The sequence below is a fragment of the Sapajus apella genome, unplaced genomic scaffold (assembly GCF_009761245.1).
Source record: "Sapajus apella isolate SASKATOON/1434 unplaced genomic scaffold, GSC_monkey_1.0 scaffold21, whole genome shotgun sequence".
NCBI classification, from domain to species: Eukaryota; Metazoa; Chordata; class Mammalia; order Primates; family Cebidae; genus Sapajus; species Sapajus apella.
In genome coordinates, this window is record NW_022436961.1 from 4,100,522 (window position 1) to 4,127,123 (window position 26,602).

Sequence of the window (26,602 nt, forward strand, 5' to 3'; positions counted from 1 at the left end):
ATGCTTTCTTCTAGTAATTTTAGCATAGCAGCTACTATGGTTAAATTTTAATCCATTTTGATGGTTTATTTATTTTTTTTAAATATGGTATGTGATAGGATCCAATTTTGTTTTTCTGCATGTGGGTGTCCAGTTTTCTACATGTGATTTCATTGAAGAGCCTGTCCTTTCCCTATTGTGTCTTCTTGACAATTTTGTCAAACCCCAACTGACTGTAATGTGTGTGTTTTTTGTTTGTTTGTTTGTTTTGTTTTGGGTTTTATTTTTTGTTTCTTTTTGAGATGGAGTTTTACCTTATTGCTGAGGCTGGAGTGCAATGGGGCAATCTTGGCTCACTGTAACCTCTGCCTCCCTGATTCAAGTGATTCCCCTGCCTCAGCCTTCTGAGTAGCTGGGATTACAGGCATGTGCCACTATACCCAGCTAATTTTGCATTTTTAGTAGGGACAGGGTCTCTCCATGTTGGTCAGGCTGGTCTCGAACTCCTGGCCTCAGGTGATCTGCCTGCCTTTCCTTCCAAAGTACTAGGATTATAGGCATGAGCCACTGCCCCTGGTCTGTTGTTTTATTTCTCTTATATCTTATTGTTCCATTCATTTTTATACCAGCACCATGCTGTTTTGGTTACTATGGCTATATAGTATAATTTGAAATCAGGTAGTATGATGCCTCTAGCTGTGTTCATTTTGATCAAGATTGTTTTGGCTATTTAGACAAATTTAACTCAGGAGGTAAAAGATCTGTACACTGAAAGCTATAAAACATTGTTAAAAGAAATGAAGGGAAACAATAAATAGATAAATCATGTTCATGAACTGGAAAAATTAATATTGCTAAAATGTCCATAATACCCAAAGCAATCTACAGATTCAGGGTAAACCCTCTCAAAATTCTAATGACAGTTTTCACAGAAAGGGAAATAAAAAAAATCCTAAAATTCATGTGAAATATCATATGAGATATCTTTGAAAAAGATGTCCTTTGCCTTTTAAATCACCATTCCATTGTTTTCTGGCTTTTTTTTTCTTTTCTATTGCTGAAATACCTGTATTATTTGTTAATTTGTTTATTAAGTATTATGTGTTTCTTCAAAGGTAACATTCTTTTTTCTTGATATTTTAAAGATCTTTAAAGTTTATCTGGGTTTTTATTAGTCTTTTTTTTTTCTTTTGATGATATATTTACATTTGACTTTTATTTCCCTTTATCCTACTTGACTTACAGCTTTTTGATGTTGTAGCATCAATTTTGAAAAAAAAATGCTCTGATCTTCAGAGATTAGCTTAACTTTTTATGTAACTTTGGCAAACATTACTAATGCTTGGGGTACGTTAGTATTAGTAACAAAATAGATACAAATCTCTGAGTTTATATTATCATCAAATGTGACTAACAATTATATAATGAATAAATAGAGTAGAAAGAATGTGAGAAGGTAATATATGCTTGAGCAAAAACTATAGTGCAACCTTAGAGTGTGTTTTAAAAATCCTATGCTTTGGTGATTACACAAGTTGACATTTTAAATAAAATTTTCAAGGTAAGCCTCATTGGGAAGTTGATGTATAAGCAAAGACTTGAAGTAGATGAAGAACAATGAAGTATGTTGCAGAACTTTCCAGGAAGGGCCAACAGAATAGTTCAAATATCCTGAGATCCAAGCTTGCCTGCTGTGTTTGGAAAACAGCTAGGAAAACAGTGTAACAAAAGAGAGAGTGAAGTCTGAGATGTTTAAGTAAAATTTAGAACAAAATTCATACATTCAGGAAATATCTCTCTGTTCCTCTTTTATCTTTCGATGTCGACCTACCTAACTTTTCAAAATGAAAGTTTTGGAAGCAAATTTTTCCATTTTATCTTTATTTTACAGAAATTTTTTACCCTATAATTTTAGAGTTTACAGTTATAATCGCACAGGAATTATGAAACCGCTTGACCAAGACTTACAGGTATGTTTTTTATGATCTCTTTTATTTTTGTCATGTGAGTTTCTATGATCACCTTATTAGTGTCCACATTACTAGAGTCCAAAGGGTTGGGCCATGGCTTTTTTGGCATGAATTTAATGCTTTCCTGTTGATGATGTATACTGATATACTGAGTTAGCCCTGTTAAACAGATGATTAACCAAAAACAGAAATAAAGGGTATTCAAATAGGAAAGGAGGAAGTCAAATTGTCCCTATTTGCAGGCGACATGATTGTATATCTAGAAGATCCCATCATCTCAGCCCAAAATCTCCTGAAACTGATAAGCGACTTCAGCAAAGTCTCAGGATACAAAATCATTGTGCAAAAACCACAAGCATTCCTATATACCAATAACAGACTTAAAGAGAGCCAAATCAAGAATGAACTGCCATTCACAATTGCCACAAAGAGAATAAAATACCTAGGAATACTACTAACAAGGAACGTAAAAGACCTCTTCAAGGAGAACTACAAACTACTGCTCAACGAAATAAGAGAGGACACAAACAGATGGAGAAACATTCCATGTTCATGGTTAGGAAGAATCAATATCATGAAAATGGCCATACTGTCCAAAGTAATTTACAGATTCAATGCTATCCCCATCAAGCTACCAATGACCTTCTTCACAGAACTGGAAAAAAACACCTTAAACCTCACATGGAACCAAAAGAGAGCCCGCATAGTCGAGTCAATTCTAAGCAAAAAGAACAAAGCAGGAGGCATCACACTACCGGACTTCAACCTATACTACAAGTCTACAGTAATCAAAACACCATGGTACTGGTACCAAAACAGGGACATAGGCCAATGGAATGGAACAAAACAGAGGCCTCGGAGGCAACACAACACATCTACCACCATCTGATCATTGACAAACCTGACAAAAACAAGCAATGGGGAAAGGAGTCCCTGTTTAATAAATGGTGTTGGGAAAACTGGCTAGCTATGTGCAGAAAGCAGAAACTGGACCCCTTCCTGACACCTTACACTAAAATTAACTCCAGATGGATTAAAGACTTAAACATAAGACCTAATACCATAAAAACCCTAGAAGAAAATCTAGGCAAAACCATTCAAGACATAGGCATAGGCAAGGACTTCATGACCAAAACACCAAAAGCATTGACAACAAAAGCCAAAATAGATGAATGGGACCTAATCAAACTCCACAGCTTCTGCACAGCAAAAGAAACAGTCATTAGAGTGAAGTGGCAACCAACAGAATGGGAAAACATTTTTGCAGTCTACCCATCTGACAAAGGGCTAATATCCAGAATTTACAAAGAACTAAAACAAATTTACCAAAAAAAAAAAAAAAAAAAAAAAACAAGCCCATTCAAAAGTGGGTAAACGATATGAACAGATACTTTACAAAAGAAGACATACATGAGGCCAACAAACATGAAAAAATGCTCATCATCACTGGTTATCAGAGAAATGAAAATCAAAACTACATTGAGATACCATCTCACGCCAGTTAGAATGGTGATCATTAAAAAATCTGGAGACAACAGATGCTGGAGAGGATGTGGAGAAACAGGAACACTTTTACACTGTTGGTGGGGGTATAAATTAGTTCAACCATTGTGGAAGACAGTGTAGCGATTCCCCAAGGACCTAGAAATAGAAATTCCATTTGACCCAGCAATCCCATTACTGGGTATATATCCAAAGGATTACAAATTGTTCTACTGTAAGGACGCTTGCACACGAATGTTCATTGCAGCACTGTTTACAATAGCAAAGACCTGGAACCAACCCAAATGCCCATTGATGATAGACTAGACAGGAAAAATGTGGCACATATACACCATGGAATATTATGCAGCCATCAAAAACGATGAGTTCATGTCCTTTGTAGGGACATTGATGAACCTGGAAACCATCATTCTCAGCAAACTGACATAAGAGCAGAAGATCAAACACTGCATGTTCTCACTCATAGGTGGGTGTTGAACAATGAGAACACATGGACACAGGGAGGGGAGCAGTACACACTGGGGTTGTTGGGGGGAAATAGGGGAGGGGCAGTGAGGGATAGGGAGGTGGGGAGAGATAGAATGGGGAGAAATGCCAGATATAGGTGATAGGGAGGAAGGCAGCAAATCACACTGCCACACGTGTACCTATGCAACAATCTTGCATGTTCTTCACATGTACCCCAAAACCTAAAATGCAATAAAAAAGGAATAAAAAAATAAAATAAAATAAAAATAAAAAATAAATTTAAAAAATAAGCAAAAAGACATGATTGTAATGTTTCTAAACTATTCAGAAACATTCTAAGGGACTATGTGCCTGAGGTGATAGGGACTAAACATGTTTTGAAACATGTTAAGTGAAAAACTATAATTTGAATCAGGAAAGCTAAATTGAAGAAGAAATGCAAATCCAATCTTCTTTGAAGTACGTTCAAGGACTAAGTAAATACACATGAAATTTCACACATGTTTAGGAGCATATTAAATTTTCATCTATTTGGAGCATGTAGAGCTTAATCTAATATTGTCTATAATTTGTTATAAAAATAATAAAGAAGAGTGAATAAAATTACTGGGATTGCTTATGCCTGAAATGCCATTTTTTTTTTTTTTGAAATGGAGTTTCGCTCTTGTTACCCAGGCTGGAGTGCAATGGTGCAATCTTGGCTCACTGCAACCTCCGCCTCCTGGGTTCAGGCAATTCTCCTGCCTCAGCCTCCTGAATAGTGGGGATTACAGGCACGTGCTACCATGCCCAGCTAATTTTTTGTATTTTTAGTAGAGACGGGGTTTCACCATGTTGACCAGGATGGTCTCGATCTCTTGACCTCGTTATCCACCCACCTGAGCCTCCCAAAGTGCTGGAATTACAGGCGTGAGCCACCGCGCCCAGCCCGTCCTTTTATTTAACCTCTGCCCTGCTCTACTAATTGCTGTTGTGTTTTCCATTTGCATTCTTGATTTTTATATAGTGACTCAGTCAAGTGCTTTGAAAGTAAAGCATTTTTAGAGATGCTAGGATTTAACAGAAGAAATAATAGATATGGTTAGTTGCTTTAAGTTTTGCCCAAGACAGTACACTATTCTATGAGTCAGTTATAGAGTAGTCTATAAAAACATATTGTAGCAGGAGCAGCCACAGGAAATGGATCTCTCGGACATGGAACACAGGAGGAATGAGGGTTTATTCGGCCGGGAGCCTTGGGTGGTAATCTGTCCAAAACCCAGCTCCCCTAACAAAGGAAGATACTGCCTTAATATAGGCTTATGCTTTAGATGTTACACATGGAAGAATCTTAGGTTTATAGTTTTACATATGAAAAGGGTCTTGGTTTACAGTCTCAGGAATTACATATGAAAAGGTTTTGGTTTACAGTTTTAGGAATCACACATGAAAAGGGGAAGTTGCTCTGAGATGCCTGGGTCTCCTTCTTCAATATAACTAGTATACTGTTATGTGTGTATGTTTGTTTGTGTGTCTATGTGTATGTGTGTTTGTATGTATGAAAGAGAGGAGAGAGAGAAGACAGGAAAATCCCACATCTGAATTTTGTATCATTCTTCCATACATAACTCTGCTTCCTACTTCCCAAGGGGTAATAATGAAAGATAAATGTATAGTTAAAAAAACAAGCGAGTTCACACACAAGCAGCAGCAGATCATATTCCTCCATCTACCATGGCTCAGCTAGGAACGCTGAACCTCAATAACGATGTTGTGAAGATGAGAAAAGAAGTGAAGAGAATTCGAGTTTTGATTATCCGAAAACTTGTCAGGAGTGTTGGCAGACTGAAGTCAAAAAAGGATACTGAATATGCACTGTTGAAAAAGCAAAGACGGGCGCAACAATTGCATGAAGAAACCCATGCCATGTAGAAGTTGAAACCTGATATGGTAACTAAATCTGCTCCTGATGATGATATCAACTTTAAAAAAATCAGCAAAAAGCCAGATTCTACTGCAACTGAATGAGCAACTGCCAGACTAGCAGTGCATCCCCTTCTGAAGAAAGAGACAGATGTGCTCAAAGCTGCTATCCAACCTTTAAAGAGGCAAGACAAAATGTTGCTGAAGTAGAGACATCAAGGAATGCTTCAAAGGACAATTATTCTAAGAACACTTGGTATTCAAAATATAATGGAAGTAATTTACAGCATGAAGGAACTATTATCAGTGAGCAAAAAGTGAAAGAAACCAAAATACTGGCAAATAAACCAATACTTTCTTCAAAGGAAAAAATAGCAAGATAGAACATGGACCTAAAGCAGTGACTATTCCAAATTCTCCATCAAAGCCTTCAGGAAAGGATTCTGTAGTTTCCTTTGAGTCCCAGAAGACACCTGCCGACCTCAAACTGAAAACACTAAGTCAAGCCAAAAAAGGAAAGTATCTGATAGCTCACTCTGTGGTAGCAGTGATGGTAGAGAAGAATTATGTGAAGAGGAGGAGTATTTTGATGATAGCACAGAAGAAAGGTTTACAAACAGTCTTCCATGTCTGAAGATAGTGATAGTGGTGATGACTTCTTCACTGGGAAAGTCAGAGGGACATGAAGAAAGGAAAGTAGTTGTCATCGGGCATGGTGGCTCACGCCTGTAATCCCAGCACTTTGGGAGGCCCAGGCGGGCAGATCACAAGGTCAAGAGATCGAGACCATCCTGGCCAACATGGTGAAACCACGTCTCTCCTAAAATACAAAAATTAGCTGGGCGTGGTGGTGAGCGCCTGTAGTCCCAGATATTCAGGAGGCTGAGGCAGGAGAATTGATTGAACTTGGGAGGCGGAGGTTGCAGTGAGCTGAGATCATGCCACTGCACTCTAGCCTGGCACCTAGAGACAGAGTGAGACAGAGAGTCTCTGTCTCAAAAAAAAAAGAAAAAAGAAACAAAAACCCCTCGAAAAAGTGTTACTTAAAGAAGATACAGGTGAAACTTGTGGAGATAGAAGAAATGACAAAACCAAGCCAAGTACAGAAACCAGAAAGTTAAAATCAGTGTTTTCCCACTCTTTATCTGGATCTAAAAGCTCTAGAAGAAATTACAAAGAACAGGCTCCCAAAACCAGATCCCTAGATTTTCCACAGAATGAACCTCAGATCAAGAATCAGTTTAACAAGAAGCTACAAAGAAAACTTGAAAACACAAAACAGCAATTGCAGCTGCCTCTTCATCCTTCATGGGAAGCAAGGAGAAGGTGAAAAGAACAGCAATCTAACATTGCTGTGTTTCAGGGGAAAACAAATTACATTTGATGATTGATTAGTGCCTCTTTCTGTGAACTTTTCCATCTAAAATAATTTTCTTTAAAGACAGGGTCTCAGTCGGTTGCCCATGCCAGAGTACAATAGTGCAATCACAGCTCACTGCAGCCTCGAACTCCTGGGCTTAAATGACCCTCCTACTTCTGCCTCCCAAAGGGCTGGGACTACAGGTGCATGCACCTCCATGCCCGGCGTTCTCACCCCAACCCTGCAGCTGTTACTTAAACTCGTATTTGAGTAAGTCTCTTGGAGGGAATTATTGAATATTTGTTTTTGTGTTTCTTTTTCTTAAGTAAATTCAAGTTACGTTTACATAAGTCTTTCACAAATCCAATATGTACTTACATTTATTTTAAGTAATATTCTTCAGACTGTTTTCCTTACGAAGTAATCAGGGATTATAGTGGTCTCATATTTTCTCTTCAGTGCTTATCATGAAGTGTGCTTCAGTGGTTCAGCTCTGTGGTTTCATTTAAAAATAAATGTCAATATGTATTTAAAATAATAATGGAAACATAGAAAATATAGCTATTTAAACCAGATTACCCTTGTTAAAAATCATTCTTGCTAGCAAACTAGTAACTTTTATTATGGATATACAGATAGTTAAATAAATATCAATTTTATTATAGTTTTAAGTACTTGTGATCATGTACTTTTTAATTTGAAAATAGTTGTCTAGGACAATTTTGGGATTCTTAATTATATTTTAGTTACTTAAGCATGTTGTTTAAATGTAGCAATACAACCAATAATTCATTTTATGTTTTACTGCATATAAATATTTCCATTAAATCAACAATGTATATTAAAAAAATAAAACAAGAATGCTACAGAGCATTCAAAGCATCAGTAATCTGAATGTGGTAAGTAGTTGCATTTTGATCTCAAATATAGTGAAAATACACTACCATGAAAATAAATTATGTTTTCCAAAGCTGCAGTCCTACGTCTATCCTAGGAAAAAGCTCATTACATTAGGTTGGGAACAGGTGTATTTATTGGATTATTTATTTTTCTTAAGTCCCCACATGATTCGCATTCCTAAAGTCTTATTATCTTGGTAAATAAAGACTTATCTACAAAAGAAAAAAAATCAGCCAGCTAGACCAGGAGAGTGTTTTCCCTGCATCCAGAGTAGGACAAGTGTAAGCCATTCATCATTGTCCTGGATTTTGTGATCTCTCCAGGACAAACAGATAGTCATCATGATTAAAAGGTAACATTATCAGGTTGATGAAACAATCTAAAATGTGAGTGCACATAAAAACAGACCTCAAATTACAGAAGAAGGCAATGGACAGACATGAAGGAGTTAAATAATAATTATATTTAAAAATTTAAACGTTTCTTTTCCAAGAATTTATAAAGTAGAAATTTACTAAACTTCTAAATGAAGTAGAAAGAAATTCAGCAAGTATATCAAGTGTATACAGATATTTTTCAAGTGCAAATAAAATATTGAACAAGAAGATATTATAGTGAAGGCAAATGATGCAAAAACTGACAATGATAAAATAAAAAATAAAAATAAACTGGAAAAGGATATTGGATAATAAGTGATGCTTTTGAATCTTCCATGAAAATTTTATCCTATACGACTTATTCTTTCATTTCTAAGTTTCTCAATGTCATCCTATGTGTAAAGTTGATGCAACTTCCTAATTGTTCCACAGAATTAGAAATGTAATCAATCTGGATATTATAAACCACATTTGAAAGGAAGGAGATAAAAGATGTGAAATGTTCAAGATACTTTTACCTTCATTATATAAAGTATGAAGTACACCCCAATTAATAATAAAAATAAAAGCATACATATTTTTACATACATTTTTAAATAAGATGGGAAATAGAAATACAGTATGTTAGGTCGATGAAGTATGGTATTTGGAAAACGGTGCAAATTAAGATTTTAGGTGTCACAGTAGAAAGATGAATTATAAAGCAAAGATCAATACAAATTCCAGGTGAAATTTGCAAATTAAATTTTGATGGAACTGACAAACATTTTGATGAAATTAAAAATTAATTTCTCTTAGAACAGTATGAAAAAAAAAGTTTTGATGATGTTCACCTTACTCTAACAACTGAGAATGTAATGTTTAATTTAAAATATATACAAATATGAAAATATACTCATTTTTATGCATCTGTGGGGAGCACTTTGGAAAACTGAGCCATATTAGATGAGCAGCTAATAACCTTATAAATCTATTTTGGAAGCAATGAGTGTTTGATGCACACATACAAAACATATATATGTTTTCCATATTTGAAAATTGTATCTTTTTTTGTTTCTTTTTTAAATTTATTTATTTTAAAAATTGTGTCTTTAACGCAAACCATTCTAATGGAGGTATGTGCATTTTATTTTTATTTTTCAGAATTTCTGCCACTACCAAGGGTATATTGAAGGTTATCCAAAATCTGTCGTGATGGTTAGCACATGTACTGGACTCAGGTTGTAATTTACAGTTTTATAAATTACAAAGGAAAATATTGACTTCAAAATTATTTCAAACATTTTAAAATAATATTCAGCGGTGTTAAGTGAGGCAGGGCTATGGAGGGAAAATTGCCACTGAAAAAGCATGGTATGGAAATACTTAAAATGACTCCTGCCTTTTTGCAGAATTCTGATTTTTTAAATATATTTGGAAACCATGAAACATTAACAGCTAGGCAAATGCTAATAGCATTACTATGGGGCGTCACTCAGTAAATATGTGAATACCCAGTAACTTTCTCCTATTTTATTATTTTAGACTCAGGCTAAAAATAACCTGCATACCATGAAAAAAATAATGCTAAGTGGTATTTTATTGGCTTTCCACAAAACATTATTTTACTTATTATTTTTTTTTTGAAATTTATAGGGGCTTACTACAGTTTGAAAATGTTAGTTATGGAATTGAACCCCTGGAGTCTTCAGTTGGTTTTGAACATGTAATTTACCAAGTAAAACATAAGAAAGCAGATGTTTCCTTATATACTGAGAAGGATATTGAATCAAGAGATCTACCCTATAAAATACAAAGCATAGAGGTAGGTGACGAACATGGTTATTATTATACAGCAATATAAGCACTAATGTTTATAATTGATAAATTATGTATTTACACATCCATAAACACCAAAACTTATATACCCACATGTATGGATACATGTATCAGAAACTTCGTAACTTGTATCATTATGCCTTAAAACTAGTTTTGTAATTTTCCAGAACTCCAATCATCATGTTTTCAACTCTTAGTGGCATCTTTTTCTATAATCTAGATATTTATTGTCAGCGGAGGCACTCCTTTATTCATAGTTATTGTGTTAAAATCCTGGTGTAACAAACATAAATGCCATCCACATAAATATTGAAGATACATATGTAGGGTGCTGAGGAGAATCACCCCTATCTTGAAAGAGAACTGCCTCAGGGAAGGTCATTATATTTTCCTTAGGGGATTCAGGGCTAATTAATTTCCTCAGAAAGTGAAAGAGAGGCTTCTTCTACTAGCAAACAAAACTCACCAGCATTTAGGAGTTTTATAGCCCAGCTTCATCAGTCCTTCTCTAGGTTCCCATTACGATTTTGAGGATCCCACTGCTTCCCACTCAGTGCTCTCTCTTTGACAGTAGTAGCAGGGGAGTTTGGGAAATCTGTTTGCACTGTAATTCATCCAATGACAAGACGAGATTCTGGGTTTGGTTTTTTTGGTTTTTAGTAATCTCAGCTCTGTGGCTATAGGATATAAAAATTTATTTTAAGACACACGAAGAAGCTTTTGGGTAATTTATGTACCACTTGAGATGGTAATTCAAATGCTTAAGCTTATTCTGTTCTTTCCTCACTTTGTCCAGCACTATTAGGAGCAACCAATCTCATTATATTTGCTAGTTTGACAAAAATGTTCAAAAGCATCATATACATGGTCATCAAGACCCTTGCCTTCATAGGTGTTTGATCAGTGCCTGTCTCTATTGCTACATCAAGCCATGACCTATCTGCTCTCTATAGAATTGTCTTTAAATCTAACCGGAGTAGAAGGCAAATTCCCAAAACCCCAGAACCAATTCAGAAGATTTCCCCTTAATATTCTGTTTTCTTGGTACCTCATTCTTGGTACCGACATTTATATCAGGGTTCTCAAGTGAAATAAAACCAACGTAAGATATATATGTGTGTATTTGTGTACACAGAGAGAGAGGGAGAGAGAGAAAAGGAGAGAGATTTTATGGAACGGATTCAGATGACTGTGAAGGCTTGGTAAATCCAAAATCCATAGGGTAAGCTGGCAGGCTGGTGATCCAAGGAAGATTTGCATTTTAAGACCAACATAGTCTGCCGGCAGACTTTCTTTTTGTTTAGGAAATACCGGTTCCTAAAAAAGTCTTCAACTGATTGGATGAATTTCACCCACATAGTGAAGAGTAATCTGCTTTACTAAAGTTTTACCAACTTAAATGTTAATTTCATCTAAAAGGTGCCTTCATAGAGACATCCAGGGTAATGTTTGACCTACTGTCTGAACACAGTGGTTCAGCCAAGTTTATGGTAAAATTAACCATCACAACCAATATCACATCATCTATTCTTATGTTTCTTCTACATGTTTTATTGTTTAATCTCATTTTGATATATGATACAGTTTAATATTTTGTATTGGATGAGGTAGGGGTTCAAATTTTTTTTCATATCAATATTCAACTGTTCTCACACTATTTGTTGAAGATATTATTTGTTTTCCACTGAATGTTCTTGATTTTTTTCAAAGATCAATTGACCATAAATGTTAAGGATTATTACCAGACTTAAAATTCTAGTCCATTAATCTTTATGTCTATCCTAAGTTTCTACCACATTTTCTTTACTACGGTATTTTTGTAGTAAGATTTGGAATTGGTCAGTGTACAGCCTTCCATATTCTTATTTTCCAAAATTCTTTTGGTTATTCTGGCTACTATGCATTTCCAAAAGTATTTAAATATTTATTTATTTTTAATTTCCATAAAAAGACACCCAGGATTGTGTTGAATCTGTAGATAAATCTGAGGAATGTTGCTATATTAACAATACCAACTCTATCCATAAATGTTAGGCAGTTTTTATTTTTTAGGTCTTCTTTATTTCCGCAATGTTTTATGTATTTATGTCTGAGTCTTCAGTAAAGCTTCTTTCGTTATTTATAGAAGTTTTATTATTATAGATATTATTTAAATTTTATGGCAGTTTGGATTTCTCATTATTAATATTTGATAATTAGTGAATTTTCCATATTGGTTTTGTATTCTGCAAACTTGACAAAGTTACTAGTTTTTTATTGAACTCTGTGACTTTATATGTACATGTTCACGCCATCTTGAATAAAGATAGTTTATCTTGTTTCTTTCCAATTAGGATAACCTGAATATCCTTTTCCTTTCCTTTCTTTCTTTCTTTTTTTTTTTGAGACAGAGGGTTTTTTTTTTTTTTTTTTTTTTTTTTTTTTTGCGTTTTTTGCCCACACTGGAGTGCAACAGTGAGATCTGGGCTCACTGCAACCTCCACCTCCTGGGTTCAAGCGATTCTCCTGCCTCAGCCTCCTGAATAGCTGGGATTACAGGCATGTGCCACCATGCCCAGCTAATTTTGTATTTTCTTTTTTTTGAGACAGAGTCTTGCTCTGTCAACAGGCGCCAGGCTGGAGTGCAGTGGCACAGTCTCAGCTCACTGCAACCACTGCCTCCCACTTTCAAGCAATTCACCTGCCTCAGCCTCCCCAGTAGCTGGGACTACAGGTGTGCGCCACCACACCCAGCTAATTTTTTTTGTATTTTTAGTAGAGATGGAGTTTCTCCACGTTGATCAGGCTGGTCTAGAGCTCCTAATCTCAGGTAATCTGCCCCCTCCGAAAGTGCTGGGATTGCAGGTGTGAGCCACTGCCCCAGACTGAATGACCTTTTTCTTACTTAATTGCCCTCATTACCACTTCCATTATAATGTTGAATAGCATAGGTGAGAAGGGATATTCTCATCTTTTCCCAATCTTAGGGAGAAAAGATTCCGTCCCTCACCCTTAAGCATAATGTTATTTGTAATTTTTTCACAAATGCCCTTCATCAGATTTTCATCCAACGTTAGTTTGTTAATGATTTCTGTTTCATCATTAAGGGTTGTTGGATTTTGTCAGTTATTTTTTTCTGCAACATCTGCTGAGATAAATTTCATTTTTATCATCTATTTTGCTAATATGGTATATTGCATTAATTGATTTTTGATTGTTAAACTGACGTTGTATCTAGTCTCTCTTCCTTATAGTGCATAATTCTTTTTATACACTGCTGGGTTCAGTTTGCTGGCATAATTTTGAAGATTTTTTCATTTATATTTATAAAGAATATTGCTGTGTAGATTTGTTTTCATATGGTATTTTCCTCCGGCTTTGGTATCACGGTGATATAAACTTCATAAAATGAGTTGGGAAGTGTTGTCTCCTCTATTTAAACATTTGTAAAATCCACCTGGGATTGGACATTTTTAGGGAAGGATTTTTATTAGTAATTAATTTTTTTCTCATAAGTATTTTCTAATTTTCTGGAATCAATTTAGATAATTTGTGAGTCTCTAGAGGTTTTTCTATTTTATCTATTTATTTCTTGGCCTATTGTTGTTTGTAGTATTCCTTTATAGGTCTTAGGTCTTTAAATATCTGTAAAATTTTTAGTAATCTTTTTCATTTCAGATTTTATTAATTTAAATATTTTCTTTCTTGAGTGGTCACAGTAGCTGATGATATTTTAATTAAAGTGTATCTTTTTTAAAGCACATAAAACTAAGTGTTTTTTGCTTTTTTGAGAGGGAGTCTCACTGTATCAGCCAGGCTGGATTACAATAGCTGGATCTCCACTCACTGCAACCTCTACTCTCCGGGTTCAAGTCATTCTCCTGCCTCAGCCTCCCAAGTAGCTGGGATTACAGGTGCCTGTGACCACACCAGCTAATTTTTGTATTTTCAGTAGAGATGGGGTTTCACCATTTTGGCCAGCCTGGTATTGAACTCCTGGCCTCATAATCCACCAACCTGGGCCTCCCAAAGTGCTGGAATTACAGGCATGAGCCACTGTACCTGGCTATTAAGTTTTTAAACATTTTAAATCATACCTGACAATTTTATTTTTAACTGACAGATAATAATCATACTTATGGGATACAAAATGATATTTTGATACATGAATAAAATGTGTAATAATCAAATTAGGGTAATTAGCATATTTATTACCTTAAACATTTATCATTTATTTATGTTATTTATGTTGGGAACATTCAAAATTCTGTCTTTAGGCTACTTGAAAATAAACAATATATTATTGTTAACTATAGTCACCCTATCGTGCTGTAGAACACTAGAACTTAATCCTTCTATCTAACTGTACTTGCATAGCCAGTAGCCAACCTTTCCCCATCCTCTCCTCGCCTGACCCTTCTCATGACCACAACGTGACTCTCTGCTTCTATGAGCTCAACTATTTTAGTAGCCAAGGTTATTTATTGCATTTACTTTTAATGCACACACTTGTATAATTTAGATTTAATCACCACCTTGTCATTTCTTATTTGTCTTATATGTTCCTTATTCCTTTATTCTTTCTCCTTTTATACCTTATTTATTTTTTTCAAGGCCTTAATCTACCAGGAAGTGCTTACCAAGTTGACTATTAAGTTTATTTACAAAAATGAACAAACAAACATATTCAATGAAACACCTGAAAATGTAGAGTGATGGGGAAATCATGGCCCTCAACCATCTGTCTTCCTACCTCTCCTAAACCTTCTATTTCATTTTATTTGCCTTCTATTTCATGTTATTTGCTAGCCTCATTTGATCCTCCTCCTACTTCCAGCATTAAAACATTTAATTCCTAAATCTGAATATCTATTATTTCCTCTCACTTGAGTTCCATCCTCATAATTCTAAACAGAAAGATTCTAGAACCTAGTGGTGTTTTGGATTTTATTTTATTTTTATTTTTATTTTTTGAGACAGAGTCTTACTCTGTCACCCAGGCTGGAGTGCAGTGGCGTGATCTTGGCTCACTGCAACCTCTGCCTCCCAGGTTCAAATGATTTTCCTGCCTCAGCCTTCTGAGTAGCTGGGATTACAGGCACAAGCCACAACGCCCAGCTAATTTTTTATATTTTAGTAGAGACAGGGTTTTGCCATGTTGGCCAGGCTGGTCTCGAACTCCTGGCCTCAAGTGATTCATCTGCCTCGGTCTCCCAAAGTGCTGGGATTACAGGCGTGAGCCACTGTGCCTGGCCTGCGGATTTTTAAAATTGGCATCTGCTCACCTTTTCAATACAAACATTTCCTGGCATTCTGTCATGCAGCTGTGTATTTTTCTTCTTTTTATTTTTCCCACCATTTCAACACACACATTTTCTGCCATTGTCTTATGCATCTGTGTTCTTTTCCCTTCTCTTCTTTCCCTTCTCTTCTTTTCCTCCCCTCCCCTCCCCTCCCTTCCATTCCCTTTCCCCCTCCCTCTCCTTCCTTCCCCTTCCCTTCCCTTCACTTCTTTTTTTCTTGTTCCTCTTACCCAGCCTGGAGTGCAGGGGCATAATCATAGCTCACTGCAGCCTCAACCTCCTGGGCTCAAGTGATTCTCCAGCCTCAGCCTCCCAAGTACTGGGAATACAGGCCCACTTATTATTATTATTTTTTAATATAGAGAAGGAGCCTTGCTATGTTGCCTAGGCTGCTATGGAACTCCTGGGCTCAGGCAGTTATCCTGCCTTGACCTCTCAAAGTGCTGGAGTTACAGGCATGAGCCACCACACCCGACCTCATATATTCCATTTTATATATTTGCTTAAAATGGACTACATGTTTTTTCTCTGAACAAGATTATTTTTTAATAAATAAATGAATGAATTATTAAGTTAAGTATCACCAATCTCAATCTCAAAGATAAAAAAGAGCAAAGATTATTTCAGGGACTGTTTGACAGCTAACATTTAGTGTTGGTTAGAACAAAGATTTTTAAATCCTCCAATCCATTAATACTTTTCTCTCAATGTTTAAATAAAGTAAAGCAATCTTGCTTAGGGACTTTAATGAAATGATGGAGCCTAACTACCAAAAGATTTTAAGTTCTCATTAAAACCATGAAACAATCAGTGCTTAAGGTTGGATGAAAATGGTGAGAAACCAGTTGGACCAGATTTCATCTGCCTTTTAAAAATAAAACCTTTAAATCTTCAAGATTTGGCCCAGGAGAGAGAAGTTTAAATGGGTAAAATTAGTGAGAATAAGCCTTAAATTTGTCTTACTGATATTTCTCAACTTTTTAAAAAAACCTTTAAGTTACTGTCACCATCACATTTCTGATTGCTACTCAAATCCTGAATTTGTTAATTCCTTCTTTATTGGTTTTCTTAAGTTAAGGAAAGCATTTTGAACTAAAATGAAATTTTTCTGAACTTCCAAAAAGTTATTAATATCTATGTAAAAAAGAAAAACTGCAGATAAAGTAAACATAATACAAGTTTTCTCAGTTTCTGATGCTTGATCCACTTACTGTATGTCAAGATATTTGTCTAGTGCACTTAGGTGGCACTTTTAGCAATAAAATACTGCATTTTCTACATTATAGTGTCAAAGGGCTTGGAAAGTCTATCTTACAATTTTTTTTCTAGTGTATTTCTTCTAAAAGTTTCTTCTGTGTAACAATAGGGATGAAAATAGATAACATTTTTCATAATAATCATTACAACAATAACTATCCTCATTTTTAAGCAAAACCTAAGTCATAGAAAAGTTAAGCCAGAGTTCAAACTCTATGAGCCATGGCATTTGTGTCTGATACAAGGATTAGCCGTATCCTTTAGATGAAATCCCATTCTCTAAACACGGAGCTATGTCCTTACTCTTTGGGGGTCATATCTAAAACCATACCACATAGAAATGTAATAATAGCATCACTAAGGTAATAGAACCACATGCATTTGCAATGTGAACTAATAGATTTATTTAAAAAGAGAGAATAATATAAATAGCTTGGTACCAAAGAAAATATGGAGAATGAAAGACAGAGAAAAGTTGTTTCCCAAGTAAATTAAGTAATTGATTAGGTGCAGAGAAATGACAAAGAAAATAGATAAAAAAGATTTTGTGATATCTAGTATTGCTTATATTATCTGGTTTTATTTCTATATGCAAAATTGTGTTTTTCAATATTTAGTTCATTAATAGTAGCGATATGCACTAAAAATACTTAAGTAATTCTATAATTTTGATGTAAAATTTATGGATTTTTTCAGCCACAACCAGATTCTCCAAAGTATGTAGAAATGCATGTTGTAGTTGAAAAACAATTGGTAAGTATATTCTAATTTATTTATGTCACTTAATGTTTGCAATGAGGGATTGTAATAATAATTCAGAATACCTTTTTAACAAAAGAGAATTAATGATAATTTTGCCTTAGCGCTGCCTTAAAGGACTTTAAATTATTAGTATCAGTAGCAAATTGAGAATCAAATTGTATATAGTGTTCAATTTTATAAACAACGATGTAAAGAAAATCATTGCTACCTCTATAATAGTTTACAAATAGTTTTGGAATTATTATAGCAACTTGTGTGTATTCTAGAACTATATTGATTTTTAAAAGTAATGCTTGACAGTTTGGATATTATTTAAAAAGAAATAAGGTAGGCAGGAAAATAATGGTTTATATTGGGGATAAAAGGTGGTGATAAACTATTTTAGTGTTAAATATTTTAAACAGGCAAAATAAGTGATCAATATGTTTATTTTTAATTATTCAAAATGTTATGCCTTTCAAGATTTCCTCACAAAATTAAATTAAAACTATCTGAAATTTAGAACTCCTTAAATAACTCTATTATCTTTCTTTTTCATTTTTTTCCTTTATTTTATAGGCAAGTTTCCAACTTTAAAAAATATATGAAGTTTTCTTAATGCATTTTGGAGTTTTGCATTGTGTTTTCCTATATTCGTTCCAGAACTTTCTATTCTTGTTTCATGCATTCAAAATCTTCTTTGCCTCCCTGAAGACAGTATTAAAACTTTATTTCAGTACTTCATTTCTCAACATAGATGCTTTTGGTATTATATCCTTGTTTTTGGCACCTACATTTAATGTTAAACATTTTATTTAAATGTCTAGTCATTTCATATTTAAAAGAAGGGCTGTATTGTCTTACAGGTCCTTTGCTGTGGTGGGACTTACACAAGGTGAACAAAATACTTTGCAAGTGGCTATACCATATTTTGTTACCAACAGCAATATAGGAGAGTTTTAATCACTTAACATCTTTGCTAATACGTGTTTTTGCCCTTTCGTTTATCATCATTCTAGTGGACATTGACTGCTATCATATTGTGTTTTTAATTTGTACATCTCTAAGGATTCATAATGCTAAGCATCTTTTCATATGTGTATTAACCATCAATCTATGTTCTTTCGTGAAATGTCTGTTCAAATATTTTGCCCATTTCTTAATCTCATTTTTTGCCTTCTTAATATTAAAATGTAAGTTTCCTTCTTATATTGTATATAGATTTTTCATCAGAAAATATTTATAAATATCTTTACTAGAAAATATTTGCAAAATAAAGGTATAAGTCCCATTTAAGTTCATTATTATGTATAATGTGAAATATGGTTCTAAATTAATCTTTTTGCATGTGTAAAACTAATTAGAACAAGACCAATTTTTAAAAAGTTATTTCCCCAAGGAAATGCCTTGCATCTTTGTCCATAATAAATTGGCAATCAATATTTGAGTGATTATTTCTGGATTCTGAATTCTATTTTCACTGTTCAGTATGCCTGTCACAGCATCAGTACTAAGTCACTTGAATACCCTAGGTTTACAGAAAGTTTTGGAAACCAGGAAATCTAAGTCATAGAAATTTTTCTTTTTTAAAAAAAATATTTATCAATTCTGTATCCTTTGAATTTCCATTTAAGACCAGCTTACCCATTTCTGCAACAGGGATGATTATATTTTGATAGAGACTGTGCTCTTAGATCAATTTGGGAAGGATGTTTATTTTAACAATTTTGAATACTCTAATCATGATCATCATATGTCCACCCCATTATTTAGATCTTTGATTTCTCTCAGTAATGGTTGGTAGTTTTTCACTATATGAGTCTTTTGCTTTTTAAAAATTTATTCCTATTTCCTAATCTTGTTTCTAATATGATTACTTCTCATATTTTCATTTTGGATTGTTCATTTGGTAATGTACAAAATTTTAATTGATCTTGTATATTGTTCTTGTATCTTGTGATTTTTTCAAAAAAAATGTTTATTACTTGTAATCCTTTCTCTCTCTCTCTCTCTCTCTCTCTCTCTCTCTGTGTGTGTGTGTGTGTGTGTGTGTGTGTGTGTGTGTGTGTGTGCGCGCGCGCGCGCGCGTGTGTATTCCTTAGGACTTTCTGCATTCATTTTGGAATAAAACATAACTTTGTTTTAGCCTTTCCAATGTGAAGTATTTGTATTTATTTTCTTGCAATATTGCGTTTGCTAGAACCTCCAGGACAATGTTTAAATATAAGTTGAGAGATAACTTGTAGTTTCAATGTTTGTAGGAGAGCCATAGACTCACCATTTAATATGATAATAAATTAAAATATTAGCTGCCGTGTTGTTTTTGTTGATTTTATCATGAGTAAGTGTTGGGTTTTGTGAAATGTATATCCTATGTTTTCAGATGACTATAAGAATTTTTGATCATTATATTAGTTGTGTCCTTTATTAATTTAAAGTCCCACTTGATCATGATGCATAACCACTTTTATATATTTCTGGCTTCAGCTTGCTAATGTTTTTCTTAGGTTTCCTTTGTACATATAGTGTACTATATTTATTCTGGATGTTGGAAATCTAAGATCAGGGTGGCAGCATGGTTAAATTCTGGTGAGGGCTCTCTTCTTGGCCTACAGATGGCCACCAAAAAGCAAGCTCTCTAGTATCTCTTCCCATAAGGGCACTAATCTCATAATAAGGGACCCACCCCTATGACATCATTAAAAACTGTTGATATCCAGATACCATTTCCAAATGCTGTCACAATGGGGATTAGGACTTCAAAATATGAAATTTTGGAAAGAGATAATTTACTCTATAGTACTCCACCCCTGACTTCCCCATACCTATGCCCTTCTCACATACAAAATATGTTCATTCCATCCTAATAGCGCCAACTCTAACATTTAAAGTCCAAAGTCTCATCTAAATATTATCTCCATCTGTCATGGACAAGAGGGGTTGTATTATTTTACCTAACCTAGCAAAACTTTAAAAGTGTAAATTACCAAAGAGATTTGGGGAGCTATTTTTTTTAGTAGACAAAGTATAACACAAGACAAAAGTATTCATCACTTAATTATTTTTCTTGTTGATGAATTGCATAATATAGAGATAACATGAACTGATTTTACTAGGAAACTTAGGTAGAAAATGCTGGAAACTCCAAAGACATGTTTATTTTACATAAACCAGCACACTTTAGCTAACTTTTCATTCACTGAAGTTATCCACAAACAAATGAACATGAAAAACATTTGAATTCATTCCCATATTTCTAGAAGTTTTAGGAATATTTTACTTATGTAAACATTTTCTTCTAGCCAATTAAATAGAGCTCCTTAACATATATTAATTTTGGCAATACCATCTGAAGATAAAAAAATATTTTGTATATAGGGACTTTCCAGGATAGCTGAATAGACAGAACTCTGGTGCACAACACCCAGCGAGAGAGATGCAGAAATCCAGAGATCTCCTAACTCCAACTGAGGCACCAGGTGCATTTCAATGGGTCTGGTCCGATCACGAGCAAAGCCCACCCAGCGCAGACCCAGGTGGGGAGGGGTGCTACTTCAGAAAGGGCATCCGACCGGCAAGTCGAAGGCTCCCCCTCTAGCACTCCAGTCCAGATACGGTGCTTCCCCCAAAGCCACAGCAATACACAGAACAGGGGATCTTTGCCAGTCAAGCGCTGGGAATTACAAGTGTGGAGTTGAATAATAATCCAGGACGGTGTCCCGGATTGGCGCACAGACCTAAACAGATGCATAAGTCCAAAGGCGGCTGAGAGACCTGTGGACCGAGCTATCGCCCCCTCCCCCTGCCCAGAGAGAGAGGGAGCTGTAAGCAGGAGCAGCTGGGCAGGCCCCTACCCCATGACGGGAGAGAGAGGAAGTTGAAAGGGGGAGACGGCCGGGTGTGGCTGGGGGCTGAAGCTGTGACTCTAGCAGGTTGTGCAGCCAGGGCCACAGTCTGAGCTGAACCCTGAATGATCCGGCCCAGTGGAGGAAGGCACAAGCCACCATTAGAGGTGTGAGACTGGGCTATATGTTTTAACAAAAAACACAGAAAGCCTACATGGCAATGGAACTGCATTCTTGACCACCCAGCAGCACCGCCAGGTCAGTGAAAGAGGTGGGCCTAAACCCCCAGAATAAACAAAAAGGACACAGGAAGCTTCCGTAGTAACCTGAAGGAGTCCCTAGAAACCCAGTAGCGCCTCAACAGGCAAACAAGCGACCTCATCAAGCAGCTTTTTTTGCAACAATCACAAGCCAGGTAAATCCACAAAGATGGAAAAAAAACAGCACGAAAAAGATGAAACCATCAAAGACCAGAACATTCTTCTCCTTCAAGGGATCACAACTCCTCAACAACACGGGAACACAACACAACGGAGAAGGAGTGTGATGAATTGACAGAAACAGTCTTCAGAAGGTGGATAATAACAAACTTTTCTGAGCTAAAGGAACATGTTCTAACTCAATGCAAAGAAACCAAAAGCCTTGAAAAAAGGCTGGACGAAATGCTAACTAGTATAACCAGTTTAGAGAAGAACCTAAACGACTTGATGGAGTCAAGCATTTCTCCCCATGCTATCTCTCCCCAACTCCCCACACCTTGCTGTCCCTCCCCTATTTCCCCCGGACAGGCCCCAGTGTGTGATGCTCCCCTCCCTGTGTCCATGTGTTCTCATTGTTCAACACCCGCCTATGAGTGAGAACATACGGTGTTTGATTTTCTGTTCTTGCGTCAGTTTGCTGAGAATGATGGTTTCCAGGTTCATCCATGTCCCTACAAAGGACACAAACTCATTGATTTTGATGGCTGCATAGTATTCCATGGTGTATATGTGCCACATTTTCCCTGTCCAGCCTAACATCGATGGGCATTTGGGTTGGTTCCAGGTCTTTGCTATTGTAAACGGTGCTCTTTGCACATGTTTTAATTAGGTTGTCTTTTTGTTGTTTAGTTGTAAGTATTCTTTATATATTCCATATACTAGATCTTTATCAGATATATATTTTGCAAATATTTATACCATCTCTGAAGGTTTCCTTTTTGTTTTCTTGATAGTGTCATTTGAAGGATAAAGTTTTTAATTTTGAAAGCTTAATCTTTATTTAATTTTCTTGGATTCTTCTTCAAATATTAATTGACCATAAATGTTAGAGTATATCTCTGGAAACCGATTTTAATTTCAGTGATAGGTAAATCTAATAAAATGCCAGTAACAAATTGTCTTGGTTACTGTAGTTTATAGTTAGTTTTAAAATTGAGATATGTGGGTTCTCCAATTTTGTCCTTATTTAAAATTGTTTTGCACACCCTGAATCATTTTCATTTTTATATACTCTATTTCTGGATCATGTTACATGGACACTTAAAAAGAATGCATATTTTGCTGTTTTATAGTGAAATGTTCTATAGATATCTATTGCCTTATAGTTTTGTTATAGTCTTCAATACCTCTGTTGATTTTTCGCCCACGTATTCTATTATTGAAAGTTGTTTACATAAGTCTTTAAATATAATTGTTGAATTTTCTCTCTCTTCATTTCTGTTATTTTTTGCTTTGTGTAATTATCTGGCTCTATTTTTGGATGCATACATGTTTATAATTTTTATATCTTCCTGAAAGACATCCTAGCTCTCATTATTACTATTTGCATGACATACGTTTTAAGTTTCTTTATCTTTAGGTGATTTGTATGTTTGAAAATGTACTATGTCTTGTATAAACACATTTAAATATTAGAGTTTAGAGCTAATCTTTTCTTTTGATAATTATTATAATTATTTTATTGATAGTTGAATTATATCTTTTTATAATGTTTTAAATTTTTTTGATTTCTATAGGAAAAATAAAATTTCAATTATATTTTTTATTTTTTATAGTGAACATGTATAATTTGTATAAAAATAATGTCTGAAAACTAATAATATGTTCATAGTTTAAACAATTTTTTTACTTCACTAAACTGAATTTTAATGAAACAATAACAATTATTAAATGTTAAGCAATATATTTTTATATCTAAAAGATAATTATATTTTACAGTATAATCATATGGGGTCTGATACAACTGTTGTCACTCAAAAAATTTTCCAATTGATTGGACTGACGAATGCTGTAAGTGTTTGCTTCTTATACTTTTGCACTTGTTATGTTACTGAAACGATTTGTACACCTCCTTATGACACTTCATGAATACACATGTTGTGTGGTATGGGGAAATTAAGTTTTATTTTAAATTTTACTGATCTGAAGTAGGAATAATAATTATTACATGCACTTAATTTGGTTACTATAAAACTTTAATTATATAAAGCATGGGGTATGGGGCTTCCTTAAATGCAAGCATTATAAAATCTCAAGTATTACATTTATTAGTAGTAATATTTTAAACTTAATATACTTTAAAAAATTGAATGCAGACTTACAGTATAGTTGTTTAATGTCTGTCATAAACTTGTTTTCAAACATAATTATCCAATTTTTAAAAACTGTGGCATTTGAACACATTTTTGTATGTTTTCTATTTTAGATTTTTGTTTCATTTAATCTTACAATTATTCTGTCTTCACTGGAGCTTTGGATAGATGAAAATAAAATTGCAACCACTGGAGATGCTAATGAGTTATTACACACATTTTTAAAATGGAAAAGATCTTATCTTGTTTTACGTCCCCATGATGTGGCATTTTTACTTGTGTAAGCATATCTTGACATTATATACAGCTTATCTGAAAAAATAAATCCAATTTGACCCAATATCTGACAGTTGATAAGCATGTAGAAAAAAAATTCTTTTTTTTCTGACATACACCATGTAAATATTTTTTACAATATAGTATTTGTATCAGAATGACTGATATCAGCTTATTTATTGGTTTAAGTTAAAACTCACTCCTCAATCTTGTTCCCATATTACTTCTTTCCTAGAGTGTATACCACATTATTAAATGTCTCACACATTGCATAAACTTTTCACAATATCTATTTGGAGAAACATCTGAATTCTATAAATATAGTAATCAGCTTTCTTCTTATGATTAGTTGTTATAAAATTAAAAAGCGAGAAAGGAAAGCTAAACACTGTGTTTTAATACCTCTAATATATCTGCGTTGTGCTTAAGGTTTTAGTATATAAGCCTTCCTATTTAATAGCCTCTGTTTTTCTTTCATCAATATTCTGAAGATATATATATATATATGTATAATATGTGTGCGTGTATATATATATGTGTATATAGACAGAGAGAGAGAATATTAAAGATTATCCTGGGAGTTTTAAACATTTTACTTTTTAATCTTCTGTCCTATAAATATGACATGAATTTTTCATGTCTTTGGAAGGCTAATTTGTCTGAATAATGAGAGACTTTAGTCCATAGAGTGTTTCTGCTCATTAACCAGTTGCATTGCCTTAACTTTTGACTTTTAAGAAAGTTTATTTATTTATTTATTTATTTTTATTTTTTATTGTGCAGTTTATTCAAGTGAGTTATTGAATACAACTAGTTTATACACATAGGAATTGTGTTTCTTTTTATCATTTTTTGTTTTTAGTTTTTCTGTTTCAGTTTTTGTAAAATTTACATAAAAATCACTGTGTTACAGAAATTCATATGAAAAACACTTTTTATTATTTGTTTATAAAATCTATTTTCTTGTTTTTAAAAGAAGCAGATGGAAATTTTAATAATTATAAATGTAACATTTGTCTTATAAAAATTTAGTATTAATTATGTGATTATGATCCCTTTTTAAACTTAAGTTACAGAGAAAAGTCAAATTATATTGGTGCAACACTTCAAGGGAAGATGTGTGATGTTAACTATGCAGGAGGTGTTGTTCTGGTATGTACGGTTATGTAGAGAAAGTATGCTATATAGATCAGTGTACAGTTAAACATTTTCATATTTTATTTGTATGTATATTAAAATTTGCATTGTTCTAAGCGTCTTTGTTACAGTTGCTGATAGAAATGTTTAAACTATAAGAAGTGCTCATTGAATTCACTATATATAAAAATTTTTCAATTCCCTATTATGAGTTCAAGATATTCTTTCTAGAAAGTTAAGGTAGTGATCTGGTTTAGTCTTACTGTAAAGTGCTCTTTGAGTTTTCATAATCTTAATATTTAATAATTAATTTTGGCTAAAACTTAAATTTTGTACATTTTCTTAATTACATAGCTAACATAAGTATGAACCAGACTTAAAATAAAACATTTGAAAATATCGGTCACCTGAAAAGGCTTCATAGGGTATAAGAATAATAGAACCAAATGTCCTAATTGACATTAATCTTCTTAGTAGAAAACATTAATGTATTCAAAACTGATATTTTTTGCTGTTATTTCATAATACCATCACTATTCTGAAAAATAGAACTTGCCTATTTGTTGTGTGAGTGTTTATACAACATCTGCTGGAGCTTCAGAGAGGCAATGAACAAATGAAGTAAAGCTACGTGAAGCTGTAAAGAGACAAATCAATCAAATGGAGATAAAAATTATCTTATTTATTTAAAAAATAATTTCAACTTTTATTTTACATTTAGGACATACATATGCAAGTTTGTTACCTGGGTATATTGTGAGATGCTAAGGTTTGGGATATGATTGATTATATCACCCAGGTACTGAGCACTGTACCCACTAGTTAGATTTCAACCCTTCCTCCAATCCCCAGTAGTTCCTAGTTTCTATGGTTACCATCTTTATGTCTAAGTGGACCCAATGTTTAGCTCCCACTTATAAGTGAGAACATGCAGTATTTGATTTTCTTTTCCTGAGTTAATCAGTTAGCATAGTAGCCTCTAGCTGCATCCATGTTGCTGCAAAGGTTATGTTTTTTTATGGCTGCATAGTATTCCATGGTTTATATGTACCACATTTTCTTTATCCAGTCCACCATTTATGGGCACTTAGATTGATTCCATGTCTTTGCTATTGTAAATAATGCTGCGATAATCATGTAAGTGTCTGTATCTTTTTGGTAGAATGATTTCCTTCCTTCCTTCCTTCCTTCCTTCCTTCCTTCCTTCCTTCCTTC

The 26,602-nt window shown here is 34.2% G+C and overlaps 1 protein-coding gene and 1 pseudogene across 2 annotated transcripts in view; both read left to right on the forward strand.

Moving 5' to 3' along the window:
* Positions 1-26,602, forward strand: part of ADAM2 (ADAM metallopeptidase domain 2) — a 73,081-nt gene that overhangs the window by 9,996 nt on the left and 36,483 nt on the right. Inside the window, exons 4-10 of one of the 2 annotated variants that reach the window (XM_032288129.1) lie at positions 1,871-1,949; positions 9,603-9,679; positions 10,095-10,263; positions 17,513-17,569; positions 23,601-23,672; positions 24,088-24,254; positions 25,321-25,402. The exons of the other annotated variant lie outside the window; for it this stretch is intronic. Coding sequence (XP_032144020.1) covers positions 1,871-1,949; positions 9,603-9,679; positions 10,095-10,263; positions 17,513-17,569; positions 23,601-23,672; positions 24,088-24,254; positions 25,321-25,402 — 703 coding nt within the window. The remainder of the gene's footprint in view (positions 1-1,870; positions 1,950-9,602; positions 9,680-10,094; positions 10,264-17,512; positions 17,570-23,600; positions 23,673-24,087; positions 24,255-25,320; positions 25,403-26,602) is intronic. 2 annotated transcript variants of the gene reach the window in all.
* On the forward strand, positions 5,462-7,228 carry LOC116558299 (annotated as a pseudogene).